This window comes from Lepeophtheirus salmonis, chromosome 6 (assembly GCF_016086655.4).
Source record: "Lepeophtheirus salmonis chromosome 6, UVic_Lsal_1.4, whole genome shotgun sequence".
Taxonomy (NCBI): Eukaryota; Metazoa; Arthropoda; class Copepoda; order Siphonostomatoida; family Caligidae; genus Lepeophtheirus; species Lepeophtheirus salmonis.
Genome location: NC_052136.2, coordinates 42,818,250 through 42,841,793, shown reverse-complemented (window position 1 = coordinate 42,841,793; position 23,544 = coordinate 42,818,250). Strand labels below are relative to the sequence as shown.

At 31.3% G+C, this 23,544-nt stretch overlaps 2 protein-coding genes across 3 annotated transcripts in view; both read right to left on the bottom strand.

The window, feature by feature from the left end:
* Positions 1-650: 650 nt before the first annotated feature.
* On the bottom strand, positions 651-5,537 carry LOC121120567 (C-signal). The gene is made up of 2 exons (XM_040715441.2): positions 1,391-5,537; positions 651-1,336 (listed from the first exon to the last, which is right to left on the bottom strand). Exons 1-2 carry the CDS (start codon positions 1,629-1,631, stop codon positions 834-836), a joined length of 744 nt encoding a protein of 247 aa, XP_040571375.1. The 5' UTR covers positions 1,632-5,537; the 3' UTR covers positions 651-833.
* A 5,197-nt stretch (positions 5,538-10,734) lies between these two features.
* The window catches only part of LOC121119248 (uncharacterized), a 76,041-nt gene continuing 63,231 nt past the window's right edge, over positions 10,735-23,544 (bottom strand). For both annotated transcript variants that reach the window (XM_071889526.1, XM_040713866.2), the window contains exons 3-6: positions 14,330-14,554; positions 13,478-13,596; positions 13,243-13,414; positions 10,735-12,019 (exon numbers count right to left, since the gene is read on the bottom strand). In XM_071889526.1, the coding sequence (XP_071745627.1) occupies positions 11,882-12,019; positions 13,243-13,414; positions 13,478-13,596; positions 14,330-14,554 (654 nt within the window). In that variant the 3' untranslated portion in view covers positions 10,735-11,881. The remainder of the gene's footprint in view (positions 12,020-13,242; positions 13,415-13,477; positions 13,597-14,329; positions 14,555-23,544) is intronic.

Sequence of the window (23,544 nt, the reverse complement as noted above, 5' to 3'; positions counted from 1 at the left end):
TAGTGATCTTTTGCTTCCGAAATGTAATTTATCATGGTATTTTCTCTCTTTCAAATAAGAAACATTTTAAATCACAAAAAATTCTTTATTTTGAAAGAGAGAGCTGTTGTTCTTAGAAATATATTTCGTGTGCACTGATGATAGATGTGGTAGCCCCAAATACATACTAAATTGGTAACATAAGATCAAAACAAGACACCTTCCCCGAGCAAGCACCCCTTTTCTTTCACCACTTAACATTTTACTCTTCGTGCCAAATATTCTCTGAACATTTTACTCATTTGAACTTAAAAATGTGCTATAGAATACTTGTATTTTAGTAATTTGTAATAAAATACTTTAAACCCATCATTTAAATTTGTTCATCACAATTTTTAGGTTGAAACTTCCATCAAATATATATATGCATTTTTCAAGCTTATTTGTAATTTCAACTTGCAATTCCAACAAAAATCAGCTGTTTATCCCTTAGAAGTTATTTTTTTTATATGTACTATATGACATAAGTAGGTAAAATGAATAAGACACATTTTATAATGATTAATTTAATTAAATTTTTATTATAAAGGACCTAGATTTGATGGATTTTATGTTCATGGTATTGACAACGGCTATCTTTTACCTTGAAAATAAATTATGCGTAAAGAAAATTGATGAAGAGTTCCTTTTATATTATATTAGCATTTTCAAAAATAAATATAATAATATATAGTACCATGAATACAAAAACTGCTTGAGTATATATAAAATGATTCATAAATCACAACTAGACAATTAATTCAATAATCAGACAAATATTTCTCATGGTTTTGGTTTCTAAGGATAGTGTTGAATTACCAAGCCACTGGAGTATTATTATATCGCAGGAATGTTCCATGATCCTTGTCACTCAACTGACATATGGTTTTTACCATTGTAGAAACACACTCTTCAACAGTTATTTGAGCATTTGAACCTCCCAAGTCTGTTTTAACCCAACCAGGATGCAATGAAAGAACTAGAATTCCATCTTTCTTTAGTTCCAAAGAGACATTCTTCATTGCCATATTCAATGCTGTTTTACTACAACGATATGGATACTTACCTCCGGATTCATTTTCAGCAATAGATGCAACTGATGTACTCATTTGAATAATTGCAGCATTGTCACAACCAAAACCTGCATCAGGCTTCGCTACTTTTTTAAGAAGTGGGAGTAAGGCTCTGGCAAGAATAGTTGGAGCAATACAATTAACTTTATAAGTTTCTATCATGGCCTCTGACGTCAAATCACCAAGGGACTGTGTTTCTCCCATAATGCCGGCACTGTTGATAAGTAAATTAAGGCCATCTGAACCTAAGGTTAGAAATAACTATAATTTTTTTAACATTAAAATATATTTTCTCATACCTAACTCATCAGAGACTTGAGCAATAAAATCCTTATAGTCATTTTCATATTTAGATACATCTAGCTCTAGGACTTTTACACGGGAGTTTGATTCTAAATCAACCAATTCTTCTGCCTTTTCCTTGTTCCGGCATGTTGCAATGATTTTCGTGACTTTATCTGCTTTCAGGAATTCTTTAACGAGGCCTAATCCAATTCCTCTATTGCAACCAGTAATCAAAACAGTTTTTGGAGGGCTCATAGTGAATGATACGTTTTTGAAAATTATTTTCACACTGAATGATTTTACCTGTTTGATGTTTTATATGTATTAGCGTATTTCTTGAATATAAAAATAAGAACACATTTCTAGCCTGTCTATTGCCTAACTATGGATAATGAAATAGAAGAGAAAAGTTTACCTATATATACCACACATTTTAAGGTAGATCAAAGAGTACGTTATGTACTCTTTGTCTGGATCTAGTAGATGTAATTTACAGTCACTAGAGTTCAATATATATGTTGAGTACAAGTTACATTTTTGTACAAATTGCAACCAAGCAATGAGATGAATATTTTTTTAATGAAGTATCTAAACTAATTGGTATGAGGATAATGCCATAATTGAACATTCCATGGATAATGAAAAACTGCTCGACTCACCTTATCACCAAAGTTAACAATCCTGTATCGAAAAACGCGAGCAAGGAGAAGGGGGTGAGGAGTAAGACTTATGGTATCATTGTTTAAAATACTGACGTGATTATCAGCTGCCTGCTTTATTATGATTTTTGAGGATATAACAAAAGTATTTATTAGCAAAATGTTTAATGATGATATACTAAGTATAATTGACTTAACCCTTTTTTATCCGTTGCAATAGATTTGAAAACGCCACACTCCATGAAATTATACTTCATTATGAACCATATTCTCAGAATAATAAATAGTCAAACGACAATGTAGAGTAATATATTTGAAGTTCCAAGTTTAAAAAAGAAGGTTTAAATTAAATATAGTCTACATACTAAAAAATAAGACATCATAGAGTTATGTAAAATATACAAATTTAAACAATTGTAATCACATAATTAATAATAAAGATAAATTATAAATACAGAATATTGAAATAATAGATTGATCCAAATAATATTTTCTTGTTCTGACATCGGAGTTCAGTTAAATATGTCATGACTTTAGGTTGCAAAACACAAGCGAGACGTGGAGTTTAATCAAAAAGATAATCACCCCTCTTCTTCATGTGGAAGTTGCTATATACAATTGTGCACAGGATAGATATATCTCTACAAATGAGATTTAACTAATTATTAATAATAAAGTAAATGTCAAAATCATAAAATTAGATAATAAATATAATAATTAGAAAAATGTTAGAATTAAATACATTGTAAAGATTTAGAGCAAAAGCTAAATATGTAGTAATGTCCGGCGATATTACTCCTTATTAAGAGCATCAAAAAAGATTTCCCCCCCGTTATTTATGCTTCTATAACAACATACTATTATCATGAAGGATACACAAAATTGCTAATTATAATGCTACACCCAATGCAACTACCCCGTTGTTGTGACCATTTAAGCAGTTGTTTTTGTCTTTAATGAGTTTTCTGCACATCATTTCTTAGAGCTTATCAACCATAGCCAATCCTTAAGTGATAAAAAAGTAATATTTATTGACTATGTAATATTGGAAAAACCTAATGATCATGCACAAGTCTTTAAGTGAAGAAACTAGTGTCAGACAAACTAGTTGAAACAATCCAAAGCTACTACCCCGTTGTTGTGACCATTTAAGCAGTTGTTTTTGCCATTTAATGAGTTGTGTATTATAATTCTTGATATGCTTAGCTAAAATAGAATCATATTTTATGGTTAGATTTTCAAAAAATTGAATACTTACTGTGAGATAGTACAAAATTCAGAGTTCCATTTCGATAATAGTAAATACTTTTTACTGATAACTTGATCGTCATTTGGTGTGGATGACTCAATACATTTTTATATGTATTTCTATAAATGACATCAGTGCCAACATCCTCCATTAATTAATGATGGTTCCTCGGGAAGGAAAGAATTTACCCGTGTATTTCTCCATAAATTTTTTGAGCGTAGGTTGATTATCAATGGATAAGGTTATATTACATGCAATAAGCATATTTGTGTGACTTGATGTATTCATCGTTAACTTGATTTTTTAGATGAATATGCATACTCTTGTTATGAGATGAGGATAATGAGTGGCGTGTAATTCTAGACAGGATACTAAAGGCACATTTATATCGATAAATCCGACAAGCCATCTGTTTCTCATCCGTTAAGTATTTTCCAAATTCCTGGGCCTCCATTTTCACAAATCCAGACAGAAGGCAACGTTATTTTAGGCATTTTATTCAGTTCTCTATCGACTATCAGCATCTAATATTATATTAATATTGAATAATAAAGGCGGGAATGATAACGTTCATGATAGAAGAAGATGTATATTATTTAATCAATGATGTCATAAGTATTTCTTCTCTTCTCCTCGCACGCTTTTGTATTCTTACAAAAATTATCACCCTTAAGCATCACTCTTCTCGCCTTCTTTGATGCATAGCAAATAATTATATTATCTTATGAGATCTGCTCAGCAGCTGTCTAATTGACAGTGATTATGGTTAGACTAGCAGGTGATCTTATGACATGGTTGATCAAAAGTAGATTTTGATGATATTTAGCTTTAAAAAGCTCCTCTTGGCTCTTGCAACAGTCAATGGAAGACTGTGATCAATTCTGAGAACAGACCACACACTTTGAAATATTTTAGAAAGCTATCTTTCTTGAGCGAATGCCAGTAGCTCAATCATGATATTTTAGGAAAGATCTTCAGTTCTTGTTCAAGTTTTAATATTAGTCATATTTTCCCTTATAGTGCATAAATGGAGTGACTCTTTTTTATGCCTGAAATTGACGCTAACTTGGCGTGTAAATGAGTAACACAAAAGCTACAGGAATTGAATAAAAACAAACCATTTTTATGGGCGCTCATGCCACCCCTCAATTAATGCCGCCTTTTTTTCAGAAAAAAAATGCATATAAATTGTTGATGTATAGGGATGAAAAATGTGTGTACTTTTTAGCTCGCCCGTTTTTTAGTTGTCATTATTATTCAATTCTTGAGTAGTGAACTTCCTTAGCTAAATAGATTCAATTATATTCTGAATCTGATTGAACTTTCGTATATGCTCATAAAAGACGGATAGTAGTAACCTTGAGGAATTCTTCCAGAGTTTTAATTGTTAGTTCATATTGGACTCGGAGTAGAATTGAGAATCAATATCGACGTAATTATTGTTGATTTTATTCTCCCCTTTCTCCCTCATTACAGCTGATTGTGGCTGATGTAATGAAATATCATGATTGCTAATAAAGCTGATATCCTGCAAATTATTCTTTTAGTAGTCAAGGTACCATGTTGATCATCAGTTGTCGTTTTTTTACTCGCCCAAAAAACACCAGATTTTTATCACTATTCTTGTATATACAAGTAATACGTTTCATTGTTTTTATCGTAAAATAGCTATTATCTCTTTAATTCAAAATGGACGGATTTCCCATAAAATATTGTCACTTGATGCCATAGTATGTTCTAAATGTTTGTAAAAGAATATTATTGAATAATAATATTTTAGTTGGGAAAAATTGGCAAACCACAACTGATTTGGGCCTGTTTTCTGTTTCTTTTTGCATGAAAGGGTGCAAGATACTATAAAAGTAACACCGTGATACAAATACGTAAATAACATTTAATTATTTTTAAGATATTGTATTCAAAAAATGTTCTGGGATTTGGGAAATATGTATATATAATAAATATTGCAACATATATAAAAAAAAATGTCACACGACCTTCTTAAATTCGGAGGATTTTTGCCATACAAGCTCAAATTCATGAATTAATTAAGTACTCATAATTTTTAGTAGTTCATGGGATATAAATACTTTTATCTATTCCTTTTAGGACTAAATTTTTTAGCGTCGCTTTCATGAGTTGTTACGGGACGCTACTAGTTCTTGTATATTTTATAATCTAAATGAGATTACCCCTTGAAATTTGGTACTTGACTACTTTAAAGTGTGAGGATTCCAAAAATAGAGTATTTTAATGTCTTATGACCTCATCTTTGATTTAAAAAAAAAAATCAAATATACCGGCAAGTACTTGACCAAGAATTAAAAATTTGGCAAAGTCGTACGTTAATGAAACTTTGCCAATGTGTTTAATATATATAGAGGTATTACTATGCTAGAAATCAGTTTTTTTATCATAGCTCTCATGGTGGGATCTCAAATTTAGGTTACTTTTCTCAGGTATTTCTATCAATTTTATGTACTTGTTGATTACTGATAGATATTTAAACACCTCAGTATTCAAACGAGTTTATCAATTAAATGTTTAGATACAAATAACGACGCTCATACCTTATTTTTATTCTTCTTTGGATATAAAGTACTTTTAAAAATGAATATTTTTTATAGCTTTATTTATTGAATTTAATTATAAAATGGTTTACTTCGCATGTTTCTTCTTTTTTTTTTTTTTCTTGTGTTCATCATTTATTTATCATCTGGCCCATATGTGAAGAGGTAGGCATTGATATTTTCTGTATTGAGAAGGCTTTAAATGATAATTTTCATAAAGAAACTTACGTGAAAAAATGTGGTCTTAAAAGTGTTCAATAAAGCAAACCCTTGAGGTTTTACAAATAAGAAGTAATGTAAAATTTGTGACCCCTTCGAAACACATAACAAGAGGTAAAAGAAAAGAAAAGTGACAGAATGTTTGAAAGAGATTTCACTGAATCTGTTAAGAAGACCACAGCAATTTAAGATTGTAACTATTCCTGGTCAAAAATGATGTCTAAACTGCCGGAGCTTGTGTAAACAATACACTTTACATGATCCAGAAACATTAATGGATAGTGATCAAAATGGACACAGAGATTGTGACATTACTCATAAGGCTGTAGAGAAAGAACAATTGAATAAAACACTGAAGGAATTGGAACTCTCTCCTCTAAAACTTCATCAGGTACCACAACATTCCTGGGCCAATAAAGGGAAGGGGAAATTAGAACAGGTGAAAAATAAGCTCACTCAAAAAGAAGAAAGACATGCAAACTCATTATCTTAAGTCCTCCTAGTACCAACAGAGGATAATGCTACTGATTTATAAGCCAGTGATAATAACTTCCAGTTGAAGGAAAAGCTATAAATTTTAATGTATTGATTGGTTTAATCATAGAAAAACGGAATACATCAAATTGAAGAGAGATAATTCAATTATTGACACTGGTAACACTTTCGCGGTCTGCTGAAAAGTGTTATAAAGACATTCCCAAATGTCACTGACCACATGGTCCGTAAGTCACGACAATTGTTGAAGAAAAAATTTATTTTGGCAGTTCCAAATGAAAAGAAAGGAAAGCAACTTCCAGTAACAACAATGACACTAGTGAAAAATTTATATGACAACGATGAGTACAGTAGGATTATGCCAGGCAAATAAGATAAAGTCAGTATCCCAAAGAGTATATGAGCAAAAAAGAGTAATTCTTTATAATTTGAAGGAACTTTATGCTCAATTCTACACTAAGCACCCTCATATCTCTATTGCTTTCTCCAAATTTTGTAGCTTGTGCATCTTGGTTGGTTCATCTGGGTCGCATTCTGTTTGTGTGTGTGTGTGTACCATCAAAACACGAATTTGTTAGTTTATGCTGCAAAGATATAGCAGAGTGTTTGTGATCTTACAGTAGGGAGTCTTGCGAATGTATGATGCATCGATGTCAAAACTGCCCAGGTGTCGATCCATTGTGATTTTTTTTTAAATGAAACTGATTGCTGATGATGTAGAGGAGAAAGAGGAGATCAACATAACGTTCAAACTTTGGACCCCAACTGATAGGGCTGAATTAGTAAGCAGAATAGAAGCTGAAAAGACTTTATTGAAATTTTGATTGATCATCAAAATGAATTGACAGTACACTACTCTTATATTGCGCGGTATCAAGTAGGGCACCTCAGAACTTTGAAAGAAGACCTTTAAAATTTATTAGATCATTGTTTTAGATGATGTACCTGAGAACTACACATTCCTCGTACAGGACGAAATTCAGGGAAACGATTGGAACAAGTCACAATGTACTTTACATCCGATTTTAATTTACTATTTAAAAGAAGGAGAACTCACAAGTGTGTCAATGTGTATTATTTTTGATGACCGAGCCCATGATGTAGATATGGTCTACGAATTGATGAGAGAGACTGTAAATTTTACAAAGTATTTTCTACTTAAAAACCTTCCGTATACCCATTACTATTCTGATGGGTGTGCAGGTCAGTATAAGAATTGTAAACATTTTTTTAACCTTTTCCACCATTTTGATGACTTTGGTGTTAGATGTTTTTGGTAATTCTTTGCCACAAGTTACGGCAAGTCACCTTGTGATGGAGTTGGTGGAACAATGAAAAGATTGGCAGCAAGAGCTAGTCTGCAGCGACCATTACAAGATCAAATACTTGACCTAATTCGTTTCTGCAGTAATGAAATAACAAGTATCACGTCTGTTTATCTGGATAAGAAAGATGTGGATCAAGAGCGAGAAAAAAATGAAGAAGCGGTATAAGGATACAAATAACACTCCAGGTACAAGGAACTTTCATTATTTTAAGTGTTAAGCAAAATAGGTGCCAAGAGACTGTCAGAAGAATTCGAGTAGTGAATTGAGTTTGATTACCCTTGTCCCCCTCCAGTTGTGCCAATCAAAATATCCCAATTTGCTACTTGCACTTATAGCAATAGAATTTGGATTGGTGTGATTACCAATGAAGACTAAGAAAACAAAGACGTAAAAATCAAGTTTCTCCATCCCCCTCTTATCATTGGCCTCCTAGAAATGATGTGTGTTGCGTTCCCAATATCCATGTTATATAATAATATGTGTGATAAGAACACCAACAAGTACAACAGGACGACACTATCAAATCTCAAAAAATGACAAAAAAACTATTTTTAAATCATATAAATTTAAATCTTTATAAAAATGTAATAAAATAAACTATACCCCAGTCATATTTGTAAACTTCTAAGCAATATTATGAAGTAATGTAGTTCAGTTTTCCTTCGTAGGTCCATTTAAGTTATAAAATAAGTTTAAGATATAAAATTAACCAGTAACATAACTTTGAGGTCCCACTCTAAGAGCTATGACAAAAAAAAAAAAAAAAAAAAAAAAAAGCTGATGTTAGCACAATGATACCCCTACAAATGTAAAGCACATTTCTAAAGTTTCATTATCGTAAGACTTTGTTACTTTTTTTATTCTTGATCAAGTACTTGCCGGTATATTTTAATATTTTTTTTTTAATCAAAGATAGGGTTATCAGACATTTAAATATTCCATATTTGACCTTTTGTTTTTATTGTTTTTTTGGAATCATCACACTTTAAAGTAGTCAAGTACCAAATTTCAAGAGATATTTTCTTTTAGATTAAAAAAACAAGAAACAAGTAGCGTCCCGTAATAAGACACGAAAGCTACAATCAAAATTTTAGTCCAAAAAGGAATACATAGATAAAAGTATCTATATCTCATTAACTACTAAAAATTAGAATTTAAAATTTGGCACACTTAATTAACTAATGAATTTGAGCTTGTGTGCCAAAAATCATCCAAAACTGAGATGATCGGGTTACATGCCTTCGTTGATTTGACATGGAATGTGACCCCTTGTAAAAAAATGTCTTGCAATGTCAAAACTTTTAAATGCAATTATATTTTTTTAAATCACTGCGAACAATTGCATAGCATCTTATACTTAAAATATGAACCCATCATTTATTAATAAACATTGGAATTTTAACAAAATTAATATAATAAATATATGTGTTTTAGCTCTCTTTATCATTAATGTAGCGTCCTTATCCGCAATTATGGATCCAGGGGGTGGCAGAGACCTAGTACCCACTGCAGATGTATTCCTCAGTCAGGATGTCCCAGTGCTGGCTGACAGTGCCTTTGAGGATCTCAGTGTTTGGATGAGGGACACTGCAGGCCTTCTGGTTGCTAGGGGTCAAAATTGGCAACAAGAAAAAAAAAAAAAAAGAGTTCAAAAGAGTCTTCTTCCAACGAAAGACATGGATTTCTTTTATTCTTGGCGTCAAAAAGTGGCCTCTCTACCCTCATAAGGCTCTTTCCATCCACTTTTTTTCACAGTCTGATATGAAAGCCCCAGATGTCTTGCAAGAGGCCTCATGGACTTGAGGGGATTGACCTGGGTTATTTTCTTTAACTTCTGTCGACACAGTTTGGCCTTATTGACAGAGCCCTTCTTCCTTTCCAACATTTGTGACATCCTTACAACGTAGGTGATCCTGGAGACGCACAACTGCTTGGTGTGCGCTAATAGAAATTCGTCAATCACGTTCAAGAGTCATTTTCTCGACTTGTACGTAAGGTACAGAGCTAATATTTGATTTGTTTTGTAATAAATTGTGTATGCTGTTATCTATCACCCAAGTTTTGATTTATATTTCTACATTGAAAACACAAGCATCACGTGATTTTCGTTCTTCGTTTGGAGTCAATCTGAATTATAATTTAAATCTAAATCTAAGTGAACACGAGAAGACATTTGTTCATCCGTAAAATATAATATGAATTAATTTCAATCACTCAACCTTAATTAATTATTGAATTAATAAGTATTCAGATTTCAATGGACCACCTGGTATTGATGATCTGATCTTGTCATTGGACTTCGTGGAAATGACTGGCAAAAGTTAATGATTTATAGAGGTATCCCTCCTTTCACCATTCCTACCTTAGCCCTACGTCATTTACAAAAGGTAATAATCGTCCGAGTTTATCATAACAAAGCGATTAATTTTTACAAGAATCAACGAAAGGATGAGAAATTAAATACAGAGAAAATAAATGTGTGACAAGTTTAGTAGGTGATCTCACCTGCGCAGACGTCCGAAGTTACAATTTCAAGTAAACGGTGATGGAAAGACCGTTGATGTCAAATTTAAGACATTTGATTCCTGTGGCTTCATTACATCCAGATCTTTGCCTGCTCAATATATTACGTTGAGGTCGGAAACTTTTCAACCTGTCCTCGTACGTCGTTCTATTGCAACCAATTATAGTTAGACAAAAATGGAACAATAATAAAAGGATCGACTAAATGAACACAGTTTAAATGCAAAAAAAAAAAAAAGCAGAGAGCATGAATGTCACTCATTTGCCGCTCAATATCCATGACTGGACATGAGTTCATAAAATATGGAGTACATATTTTCAAAAATCAATAATTAAGAAATATTTTATTGACGAGTTCAATACTTTCAATCTTAACATACAAATTAAATAGAGAATATAATTAAAAAATAATAATAAGTTATAATTATATTACAATTAACATAGTTTTATAAATCAACAAAGACAATTATAATCATAACCTAACTTCATTTCCAACTTTGTATGGGTGTTTTTTTTTTTTTTAATATTGTTTATTCTATTGGTACATCCCGTATATTTTTAGTGTAGCAATACTCAATTCAATTTTCTATCATATTTGTTTTAAAAATAATAACTTTTATCATATAACTAATATAGATTAGTTTTGACTTCTTTTTTTTTTTTTTGTAAGGAAAATATTGTTTTCACAACATTTTCTTACCGATTCCGATATTAATATAGGCATCTGTAATTCCGTATATTTTAAATACGTTTTTTACTTATATATTCTTATATAAGATATATATTTGATATATTCACAGATATGTCGTTATGTCATTCGACATTACGTCTCCATAATTTGTATTTTTGCATTTTTATACATAACAATTTTGTTTGGGGTGATGGGGTTCAGAAATTTAAGGGGCCAACTTTTTAATGACGTTGTGGAACTGCAAATACCGGTTTCAATATCTGTTTAGTATGGTACCGTTATAAATACGTAAATAAGTACTACTACAGTACAGGTATACCCAACAAAACTAACAAAAAATGATTATTCTAAATAAAATTAAACTGATGTCTTTTAAAAATGGCAACAATTCCCCCTCATCGCGTGAAGGAGGAGGGAATAAAAATAAATAACATATTTAAAAACAAGATTAAATTTGTCAAAAGCAATGTAAATTTTAATTTAAATGCATTTTTTTAATGGAATGTATATATTTATATTTAATTTAAGAGATAAGCTAAAGCTTATAACTGGATTGTTTGCTTTGAGAAAGAAGAGGTGTAGAATGGGATCCATAGTTCTTTGCGTCTACATTCAACTTTTTATCCAAATATGTGTTTGTATGTATAGTATTGTATATTTAAAGAGAGAGTTGTAATTGATATAGGTATATGGCATGACAACTTTTGACTTATTTTGTATTGTATACATATATATTGGTATATGTATATCATAACTTAATGTAATTAACTTCTAGCAATTACAGTTTACATTTGAAGGCTGAGCACTGTCCAATCTAGCTCCTTTATTAGCATTAAGTATACTTGGATCTGAGTCCAAGCTTTCGGACATTTTATCGCAAATTATATCGACTAAACGTTCAAATACAGCCTGTAAAAGAAAAAGTTTATTTAAATGATTTTTTAATTATTATTATTTTATAAAATTAAAAAAGAATTGACATTTCGGAATAGACAAACTTTTTACTGAATATGGCCCTACATTAAGGAAATTGTTTTTTTTTTTTTTAAAGATTCATATTTCAAAAAACCCATTTTTTAAAATTTATATCAATTAATATATATATTTGGACCATGACCACAAAGTAACCAAGAATTATTTTTCTTAAAATTGAGTGTGGATTACATTTATATTCTTCTATGAATTATGTTAATTTTCTATGCAAAAGATTATGATTCACCCTTGGAGTATGCCATAAATTGCATTGAAATTAATACTAAAGTATGATAAATTGATAGACTCTATTTGAAAGGCAAAATCGGGGTCAATATTAGCATCTTCAATCAAATAAATGTTTTGAACTATAGCTAAGGCTTATGGGTATTTTAAATCATCCCGCAAATTTGAATAATAAGCCTATAATTGACTCAAATATGTACATGGAATATTAGGATGAGTGTATATATGAATAAAAAAAAGAAAACTGGAATGTTCTCCTTTTCTTGAAGATTGTTTTTATATTGACATACTACATATATTAAATTAACTTTAAAAAAATCCATTTATATGAAGAAAAACAATTGATTTTACACATTGTCATTACTAACCTATTTTGTCTATCTTACAATTAGTAGAATAGCATTGAAATGAAGGAGAGAATTGAATTAAAACAATTTCTCATTCATGTAAGGACTATTAGATAAGATAGAAAATTAAACCTTATCCGGTCAAATAAAGGAATTGGGAAAAGAGTGCACATGCTAGGTATGTATAGAGTTCTATTTAACTAATGCAGTGTTACCTTATTTTATCTCGCTAACTTTCCTTTACTCTTATTAGTGTTTTGAGCATTGATTGGTTAACCTCAAATTATCTGTTGTTGAAAAGCTATGAACAATTTTGTACTATACTTTAATGAATTTTAGTTCCACATTAGGGGAGAATGGACTAACTGCTAGTTAATTTCATGCTTTTTTCGCTTTCCATTTTTGAAAAAGGAAAGGTTGAGTGGAGCAATAAAGATTGATATTTAAAACTATTACAATGAAAATTCTTCACTTAAATTATATGTTTAACACTTCACAGAAGCTTTTTGGGCGGGCCACATGCAGCCCGTACTTTACCAATCCCTGTCATATATATTATGTACGTACTCTAACATTGATGTTTTCTTTGGCGGAGGTTTCAAAGAACTCAAGTCCCAGAGAATCTGCAAGTTGCTTTCCTCTCTCAAAAGAAATTACTCTTTCATCCTCCATGTCACATTTGTTCCCGACTAAGATCACTTGAGCGTTGTCCCATGAATAGGTCTTGATTTGTGTGCACCTATATAAATATTTATCATTTAGAAATATGACGTATCAAAGAATTTTTATAATGAAGACCTACCAATCGTGTACGTGATTGAAAGAATCTTCGTTGGTAACATCGTACATGAGAATAAACCCCATGGCTCCTCTATAATATGCCGTTGTGATTGTTCGATATCGCTCTTGGCCTGCTGTGTCCTATAATTAGATAAAAAAAGTCAAAATATATTGATGTATATATACATATTAATGTTATTTGAACCCTCTGTACTAGATATTGAAGTATCCTTGTAATAACTTGTGGATATCATATTTTACTCAAACAAATTATTAATTTATCATTTACTTCCTATATCCAGAATCTATTACTTTCTGGAGTTAATTATCCAGCTTTCAAATAATACTTATATCTTTTTTATTATTTATTTACCCAAACGATGAATATGAAAAGTTTATTAATCTATCTATTACAGTTCATAAAATTTAACATTCTTTTATTTAACTACCACTTTGGATTATGAATTCGCAGATATAAAATAAATCGTATTAAAAAGTAATCAATTTGTTCACTGATGCTTATAAATATAATATCGCTCATATGTAAAAGCTACGAAGGACTAAAAAAAGTTTTATATTCCTAAAATACCCATGGTAATGTACCTGCGTTTGGATTTAAAGGTAAGTAATGGAGGATTAAAAAATATTTCTCTAAATTAATACATAAGTAGAATGTCGAGGTTTTTTTTTAATTAATCTTTTGATTGTTTTTATTTTTAACTAATTATTTCGAACATATTTCTAGAACTTTCTCGATCCTTTAAGGAAGAAACCATTAAAAATTAATAAACAAAGGGGACATTAATATCCATAAATAATAATTAACAAATAAAATTGTGAGTAAGAAAGTTTCAAAAAATATATAATAATTTACCCAAATTTGTAGTTTGACGCGTTTATCCTGTCTAAAAACTGTTTTCACTTTAAAGTCAATCCCCACCGTGGACACAAATGCGGAGGTGAATGAGTCGTCTGCATATCGGAATAGAAAACTTGTTTTACCCACTGAGCTATTGCCAATAATGAGGAGTTTGAACATGTAGTCAAAGTTTTGATCCGCAGCATCTTTTTGCCATGTTTGCCCCTGGGATGAAGCCATCTGAAAATGGAATAAAAATGAATGTTTTTTAAGGAAGAGAGTCTTAAATTCATTTTCATCTCCTTCGAGATTAATGAATAAATAAATAGAGGATAAGAGAGAGAGAGAAATTGAGAAAGATACACAATTCAACACAGACCCGGAGTGGTAAAAGAAGTAAAAAGGAGAAAATATTCAATTAAAATACGCCACTTGTTGATGACATATTTATTTCTGATTAATGCAAATATATATATAAAACAAATAGAAGTATATCCAAGTGGGAAAGTTATGGGCTTATAATTATTGCTTATAGAATATTATAATGGCATGTAACCTTTGGAAATATGCTTCAAACTCAAAAGGATTCCATTTAAGTAGATGGAGTCTAAATGGACAAGTCATGAGAAAAAAAAGGGAAATGGGTTGTGAGGAGGAAAAAAAGGAAGAACAGTAAAAGAGGAAAAAAGAAGAGAGGAAAACTAGTTTTGGTTTTTGGTGAATTAAGAAAGTTTTTCGTCAAAAAGTGTTTCCAAATTATTTGTAATTTTAAAAGAGAGGGAGGGAAACTCACATTTTTTAAATTGAAGAGTTCTTAGATGGATTTTTTAAATTAATATAAAAATAAAGAGTTTAGATTGATAATCGAAGAATCTCTTAACATAAGCTCATAATAAAATATTGTAGTTATCCAGCGGTTATTGTCGTTGAAAAGAGTGGAGTGGAATAAGATCCCAGTGACTTATGTATGAATCAGTAAACCCGTGCCCGGCTACCACTTGATGCACAGATACTACGCAAGGTCTTTCCTTTTCTACACTAGAGACGACTACTACTCTTTCTTCCTTAAGAGACATCTACCATGTAGCCCCCACTCATAGAATGTCACTCACCACAACCCAGAGAACAAGGATGTATTCTTCTACTAATAGCTCACTATAGTTCTTATTATTGTTGTTGTTTTTGCACCTCTAACGGAGTAGATGTATTAGTATTTCGATCGTCATTAATTCCACATATTTGTACAATATATTAACATCACAGACATCTGTTGTACATACAGTACTATGTCTACGTAAAATATATATTAGGAAGGAAGAAACCCGATTTGTTATTTTCTGATTCTCCCCCCTCTTTCCTCTCTTAAACCTTAATCCCCCCCCACCTCAGAGCTCAGCTCCTCTCTTTTTCCCTTCTATGGCCGACACCAAAAAAGGAGAGATCTGCCTGAGGGCCCCCAAATAAATATACTTACGCGCTCTTATTTTAAGAAAAAAAAGAAGAGAAGAGGAGAATGAGACTTTCTTCTTCTTTTTTTTCCTTCCTTCCTTATTAGAAAGGCCCTCCTATTCCTATAGGATATATAATACAAAAGTGCTCTCTGTATAATATATGGCAGACGTTTATTCTCTTCTTTTCTTTTTTTAGCCATTTTTCTTTTCCTACGTAGCTAAATTAAATATTAATTCCTTCTTAGAATTCCAGACTTTACTTATGTAAGAGGTACCATACAATTAAAAATGTGAACATTAGCAAAATCAATTACGTGGAAATGACAGAGTATGTGTAATATATTGATTACACATAGTTATGTTTAAGCAACGTGAGTATTCAGTAATATATGAACAAATGTCGAAGTAGAAGTTTCGAGGGGAGTCATTTTCCTTATTTTAAGTGGATTAAGTACTGGAAAGGTTACTATATGTGACCTTTAGCATGGATATTTTTATAATGAAAAAAAAGTTGAATATCATCATATAATATTAGATAATAATAATTATTATATAATTCATTTTTAGTTATAATGTCTCTTAATATAGGGATAGAGTATTTTGTGTACAAGTTGTTATTTTATAAGAAAATTGTACAAGCTACAACTTGTACGTCTCATAACAGTAGACTTAATCGTTATATCAAGAGCCATTTTAATTAACACTAGTGATTAATTACATATCATTTCATTTTGGTATGTAATTATAATAAATTGTTTCTCTTATATTACGAAGTAATATTATTATTCTGGGCATTTGAACATTATAACACACTACAGAATACTAATCAATAAGTCATTTCAATAGGGTATGAGCAAACTAAAAAATATATTCTCCGCGAGAGATAAATTTTTACAGCGCCCTCTATGTGAATAACATACACCTATATTGTTTATAAAATAATTTTATCATTAAGGGAGCTCTAGTATTTTGATACAAGACGGCGCCACTCTCTGTCACTTTGTTTATAAACTTATATGAGTAAACACTACTCATGCCCATTAAAAAGTAAAAAAAAATACACAAATAAAAATGAAATTAAAATATTTAATATGTAAGAAGGCTAAAGTATATTTTAGAAAGCCAATTTATTTTTATATTTAACTATAACAAAACAAACAAAAAAGGATTTTTGACAAGGGTATCCCCGAGTCATTAATAAATCCAATGTTTTTTGTCAGCTGTTGATTAATTACTTTACTTCAACCTTATTAAAGTTCAAACGTGGATTGCTTGAACTCTAATTATAAGTTGGTATAAAAGCTGGAAACAATTGTCTACTATTAATAGAAGAATACTCGAAGTTTCATAGTTAGGGAGAATTAGCTAACCACCTGTTACTTACAGATCAATTTTGTATCTCTTTTCCAGAAGGAAAAGTAGAGGGATACGTACAATATTATTACACGTTAGATTGATTTATGTTTAAGGCTATTTAAAGGCAGACATTTCAACTGAATTACTTTATAACACTTCAAATAAACTTTTTGGTTGTCAGCAATTTGCCCATCTCAGTTCTAAGGCCTTTCCAAGTATTGCATCATTCTCATCTTAGGTACTCCAAGTTCAATGTATAATTCTAGTTGTACTTGACGCGATAAATACGAATTTGTAATTAGTTTTTTCGTATCAAAATTGGTTTTTTAGAATTTTCAATTTGAGTATAAAAAAAGATCAGTAACCAATATAAAATAAACCAACTATCTACAAAAAAAATGAGTTAATATTTGATGGAGAAATTCTGAAACAATGAAATTTGAAGGTAAAAAATATTTTGTTCGGAAAGGTATATTGCCTCGATTTTGCATCTGTTTCACGGGAAAGACATTCCTTTGAAGTGAAAACAAGTCAGCTTTTATTTACAAAAGAGTATTTGGTTTGAAAATGTTGAGTTGACCAGCAAAATTGATTTGTTTTCAATTTCATAAAATTAAAAGTCATTCAAGGTTGATATATATACATTCATACAAGGCTCTACCTCACTGACATAAAAAACTATTCTGTATTTTGTTATCAGCAGTCGTTTTTTCTTCTTTTTTCCCCCTTATCAATCTTGTGAAAGTTGAGTGGTTGATTTGAATTATCTCTGGTTAAGCTGTGAATAATCCCAGTAATTATTGAATAACAGTTCTCTAGCTGGGTTAATTAAGAACTGATTTGTGGGATTTTTTCTTTTTCCTTTTAAATGAACGTTTGCAAGATCCAATAAATCTATCGACGTGATAAAGTAAATTTTCTTTATTATTGAGGTGAGAATGTGTGATATGTACAACTGTTTTATAATACAATTATTTAAGTCAAATACTATTATTAATGAGGTTCATAGTCGCCTCATATTCTATAAGTCAGTAAAAGTAATTGGGGGTCTTAAATTTGGATAATAAAAAAAAACGAAAAAGGTGGTCCCCTAAAAAAAAGCCCATAAAAGTTGTAGCGTAGAGGCGCTAAGATTAACAAATGAAATTTGTAAAAATTGAGCCACTCCACCACTTTTTGTGTCTTTTTGAAGAAAAGGTAACCAGATATAATTAAGTTAACGATGTGCCTATTAATATAAATATTTTTTTAAATATTTATATTTAGTTAATTCCTTTTTAATCCTAATATAATTTAGAAGAATGGATTTTTTTTTAATTTCCAAGCTTTAGCTCGATAAATCAACGTTTTTAAAGTTAAACCCTAAGTAACTTGTACTATGTAGCGTTATAATTGACGTCATAAATTACAAAATAATTGAAGGAGACACCATTTTGAGAGCTTAAAGTTGATATTGATACTACATCATATTGACAAATTTCTAATTATTACATTTGAAACTCCATATAATGGATTTAAGTATATAAAAAGACTTAACGCCTACATTAAATGCTACTTGTTGCTAATGATGTACAGTGATATTAGAATATAATAAAAGTAACAGCTATTGAAAATGTCAATAAAATGGTTAGATTTGTTCATTTTTTTATTTTTTTATTATCGGTTAGTGACGATAAATTTAGGGTAATTAGATAAAAATACCTTATTCTTTCTATTATAATAGCTAATTTTTGTCTACAATATGGATATAAGGTTCTTTAACATATTTTTAATACATATTAGGTCTGATATATAATACAATTAGGTATTTGAGGCATATATTTTTGATAGAAAGTAATGTTTAAGTCCTTTTATTTGTTGGTCCCATTTTCACATCCAATAATTCACTATTTTCCTTAATATTAATATAAAAAGGGTTTTTATTCTTATGAAACTTGGTTGTTTAGGCTCCCAAAATGGCCAAAATCAATTAATATGAGGATTTGACTTGTTTTAAATGAAAAAAACTACCTTCAAAAATTAGAAAAGGAAAATAGTACATGTGCTCTTTTTTCCCTTTATTTTATAGGTCGTCGTGGTATTAACTTCTTCTCCTGAAGTGAGCATTATTGCTTATCTTTGATGTACACTATTTTTAAAATTAAAACTAATGCAATTTTAAATGAAAAAGATTATCTATCCCCTTTATAACTGTAATTCACATCCTTTCCCTGAAATATTATAACAGGCACTGGGATTAAGAAGGGTATTAATTCAAGAGTACCCCATGTCCAGCTATCGCCTTCTCCTAACGCTTATTTTTTCTTACAAAAAAGTGAACTCTAGTTTTATATACAACAAAAGCGTTATATAGAAACTATTTTTATGAGGTTTTTTACTTCTCTTGTACGTTCGATACAATATACTTCCATGTAGCAATAAATACTTATTTGCTCTTAAATGTTATTCAGCCAATGTTTTAATATGTATGTAAACATTAAATAAAAAGAAGAGCATCTATCCTCCCTATATTTCCATTCCCTGTATACATATATATAGCTATAATGCAGATAAATGTATATATTACTAAAGAGATTCTTAAATGTATATATTTTCGAAATGTGGGGGGAAATTGTCGAGCAATATTACTTTTGGTAAAAAGTGGAAAAAAATATTGAGCGATATATGTAGCAATGTATAAAGATCGAAGATTGCCATTGAAGTTTCTAAGCTTGATATTTTTATTAAAAAAGTCAATATAAGTTAAAATAAAGCAGTCTTTGGTAAATAACTATTTTAGACTAATAACAAAAAAAAAGTTGTTATAACGTTTTTTTATTAAAACGATTAATTTTTATTCAAAAATTGAAAATAAATTATTTTCGTACTGCAAAAATCACGCAGGTTTTAATGTACTATAACATCAGATTCAAACAGCTCTTTTTAAAAGCTATTTTCAAAGTGAAAAAGTGCATAAATTTGCCAATAAAGTACTGTTTTTTAAAAAGCTGTTATCGTTCTTTTATTATTATTCTTAAAAACATAACATCCGAGTAGCAAATCATGATTTCTTGAGGAGCTATATATTAAGTACTTGTTGAATGGAGGATAGACATCGGAGTAATCCCTTCCTATATATGTCTTTGCAAAAACAGGGGTATCCAAAGGGTTATATATATATTTGGGGGGGGACTTGGTTTTTGTAATTTTTTTGAAAAAATATACACAAAAAAAAATTAAATTAAATCAAATATGAAATATACATTTTTTTGAAACAAATTTCAAAAATCCATAGCGATTCACAAATTATAATTTTTTTTTTTTTAAATTAAAATATTGTATGTTTTGGAAATAAAATTCAAAAACTCATAGCTATTCTCAAAAAATTCAATTTATTGGAAAAAAATTTCGACTATTATATTTCAAATATAAAAATTTTTGGGGAAATATTTCCAAAAAAAATCCATAGCATGACAGAAAATTTATTTTTTTGGAATTTCAATTTGGATTCCAAATATTAAATTTTTTGAAAAATAAAAAAAAAATCTAGTAAAAGAACAAAATTCCATAATTTAGGGTGGGGGGACTACAGCCCCTCTAGCCCCCCTGAGAAACGCAGTAGGATTTGTATTTATTTCCTTCCTCTCATAGCTTCTCGCAGCTGATCTAATGAAACGTTATGACAACTTAGTAGCTCTCCCCCATAACGTTTTCTTAGGGTTACTGCCGATTTTCTATTTATTTTGGTCAGCATAACTATTGATCATATTTTACAACTCTAATATTATCTATGAGGATTTCTTTGAGAGTTATTATTGAAAGTGTCTTTGATGGACTCAGAATAGAATTGAAGATCGACATCAGAGTAATTCCTACCAATATCTTTGCTAGATACCGAGGGGATAAGTGTTTATTTCGTTCTTCTTATAGATAGCTGCTATTAGTTCACCTAATAATACTTCATGACAGCTAAGCTGCTCTTATCTCCTCAAACATTTTTCAAAATTGTGAGAGTTACCATGACAATTTTAATGTTTACATTGCATTAAGGTATCCAACATTACTCTGGACTTACTTCTCTTAGTGTAGTGCATTACTCAAGGTATGCTAAATTTTATGACCCATCCTTTAATATTTAGAAAAAACAACAAATTTAAGAAAAACTCTTAGTTACTATGTATTGATCAAGAACAGTTATACTATCTATTGGGTATTGCATATAAATTAAGATTCTTTTCAATTATAATTTTAATAACATATTGCCTCGTCGTGAGACCTGGACTACAAGTTAAGCAGCTTCAAGTCAGGACTATGGATGGTCAAATCGACTTGGCCCAGAAGTCCAGCCAACTTTATCCTGAACCCCACTGCCAGTTTTCCATCTGAGATCTTCCTCTTCATTATTACATCTGGCAAGCCGTTGCTTAACGAGATAGTTTTTTATACAATTTCAAGCAATGGATTGGCTAACACAACCTCGAGTTATAAGAGTGAACAAGAGTATCCTAATTTCCAGCAACACGGGGTATCTACGTACATAATGTAATGCTGATACAAACAGAAAGTAAAAAATTAAATTAGGAAATCCATTGATTTTGTATTAGTTTTCTTATTCACATTATTCAATCACGTGGATTACAATATCGTAGACAGTATATATACATATATATATATATGTATATTCGTAAATATATAAACAATTGTACTTGTATCAGTCCTTAAGACTTATATTTGTTTTGAAGAGAGAATTTCTTAACAATGTTAAGATGATAAATCTGTATGGATTTTATTTAGTTAGCTATCTGAGCAGTATGTTTTATTTCCTAAAGCTTTTATCATTATTCTTTCATTCTTAGAGTAAAACGTGGTAATCCTGACAATTTAATTAATGTTTGGAAGGAGTGCAGCATAGCTGTAAGGACTTCCATTTGATAAGCTGCAAGCTTCCGTGAAAGAATGGAAATAAACACAAAGCCAGCTCTGCATATAACAAGGAAATATAGATTTTTTATAAAAAAAAGTTCCTTAGCCAGCTCATACCGAGATGCCCTGATTAGGGTCATAGGCTTTAGTTATTGTTTACTACTTGTAGCGATAGCATCATTTCAAGTGCCCAAGAAAAGTCATTATGTTCAATGAGAGAGATCGTAGGTGCGCTGCTATTCAGACTATGCTTAGTGATCACATGAAATTAAGCAATGCTGACATCTCTGGGCTTCTGTCAATGCCAGTTAGAACGCTCAGAAGTCTCAGGAAGTAGCTGGAGGATCCGATGGACGTTGCTGACAGGAAGAAGAAGGAGGAGAGGAGCACCAATATTGCTCGGGACGTTACCTTCATCAACAAGGTCAGGGACATCATCGACGAGGCCCCCCAGCGTTCCATGAGACCTGGGCGTGGCTGAGGGGAACCATGAGGGCTTGTGTGAAGGAGGACTTCAGGTGCAAGTCCTACAGGCGTCAGACAACTTCTGACGGAAAAGACTCAAGGGTTGCGGCTGCTCAAAAGCTTCAGGCTGCTGAACATCTTGAAGAACCCAATGTCACCGAACATGCTCTGGTTCTTCTCTGATAAGAAGAATTTTGTTCACTGTCATGGTCTTTGGGGTCGTGTCAAGTGAGGGGCATGTCATGCCGCCCCATATCTTCGAGATAGGCCTCATGGGGGAACACGGACATCTACCTTCAGGTCCTGGAGGGCGCTGTGTGGCCGTGGATCAAGTCTGTTGTCAGCGACAGGCTGTGGGGGTGGCAGCAGGACTCGGCTTCGGCCCACAAAGCTAAGCGGACGCAAGAATGGCTGAAAAGCAATGCTTTTGCGTTCGTACCCTTCTCTTCTTGGCCTCCCTCATCACCAGATTTGAACCCGTTGGGCTACTTTGTCTGGTCCTACGTGGAGAACATGACCAACCGCTCCTCCCATAACACCAAGCAGTCTCTCATCACCTGCATCAAGGAGAAATTCAGTGAGATAGAAGCAGCGCAGATCCAAAATGCCTGTTCTCGGTTTCGTAGCCGCATTGAGCGGGGTTTGGCCGCAGACGGCAGCTACATTGAATAGATAGTTACTCTATATCCTAATAAAGATATTAGTTTTTATTTTATCAATAAATATTATAAAATAAGCTTGTAGTAGTTGTTTTTTGAAGGAGGCAGATTTTGTCCACGCACCCTGTATATTATAATTCCTTTCATTTCTAATGACAACCGAGTATATACCATGCGTGTTTTAAGTTCAAAAGAATAATTTTTCCCGGGCTTTCGTAACCTTTTATTAGATTAGATGCAAGCTGTCCTACTATGAAGGCAATAAACAAAGATCCGACTCCTTATATAGGAACGATATTTAAACTAAATATCGCTATCATTTATCATGTATCCCTGTCTGTGGCGTCTGCAGGAGGCGGGTTAATATATAATTAATTTTTTTTTCCAAAAAAATTAA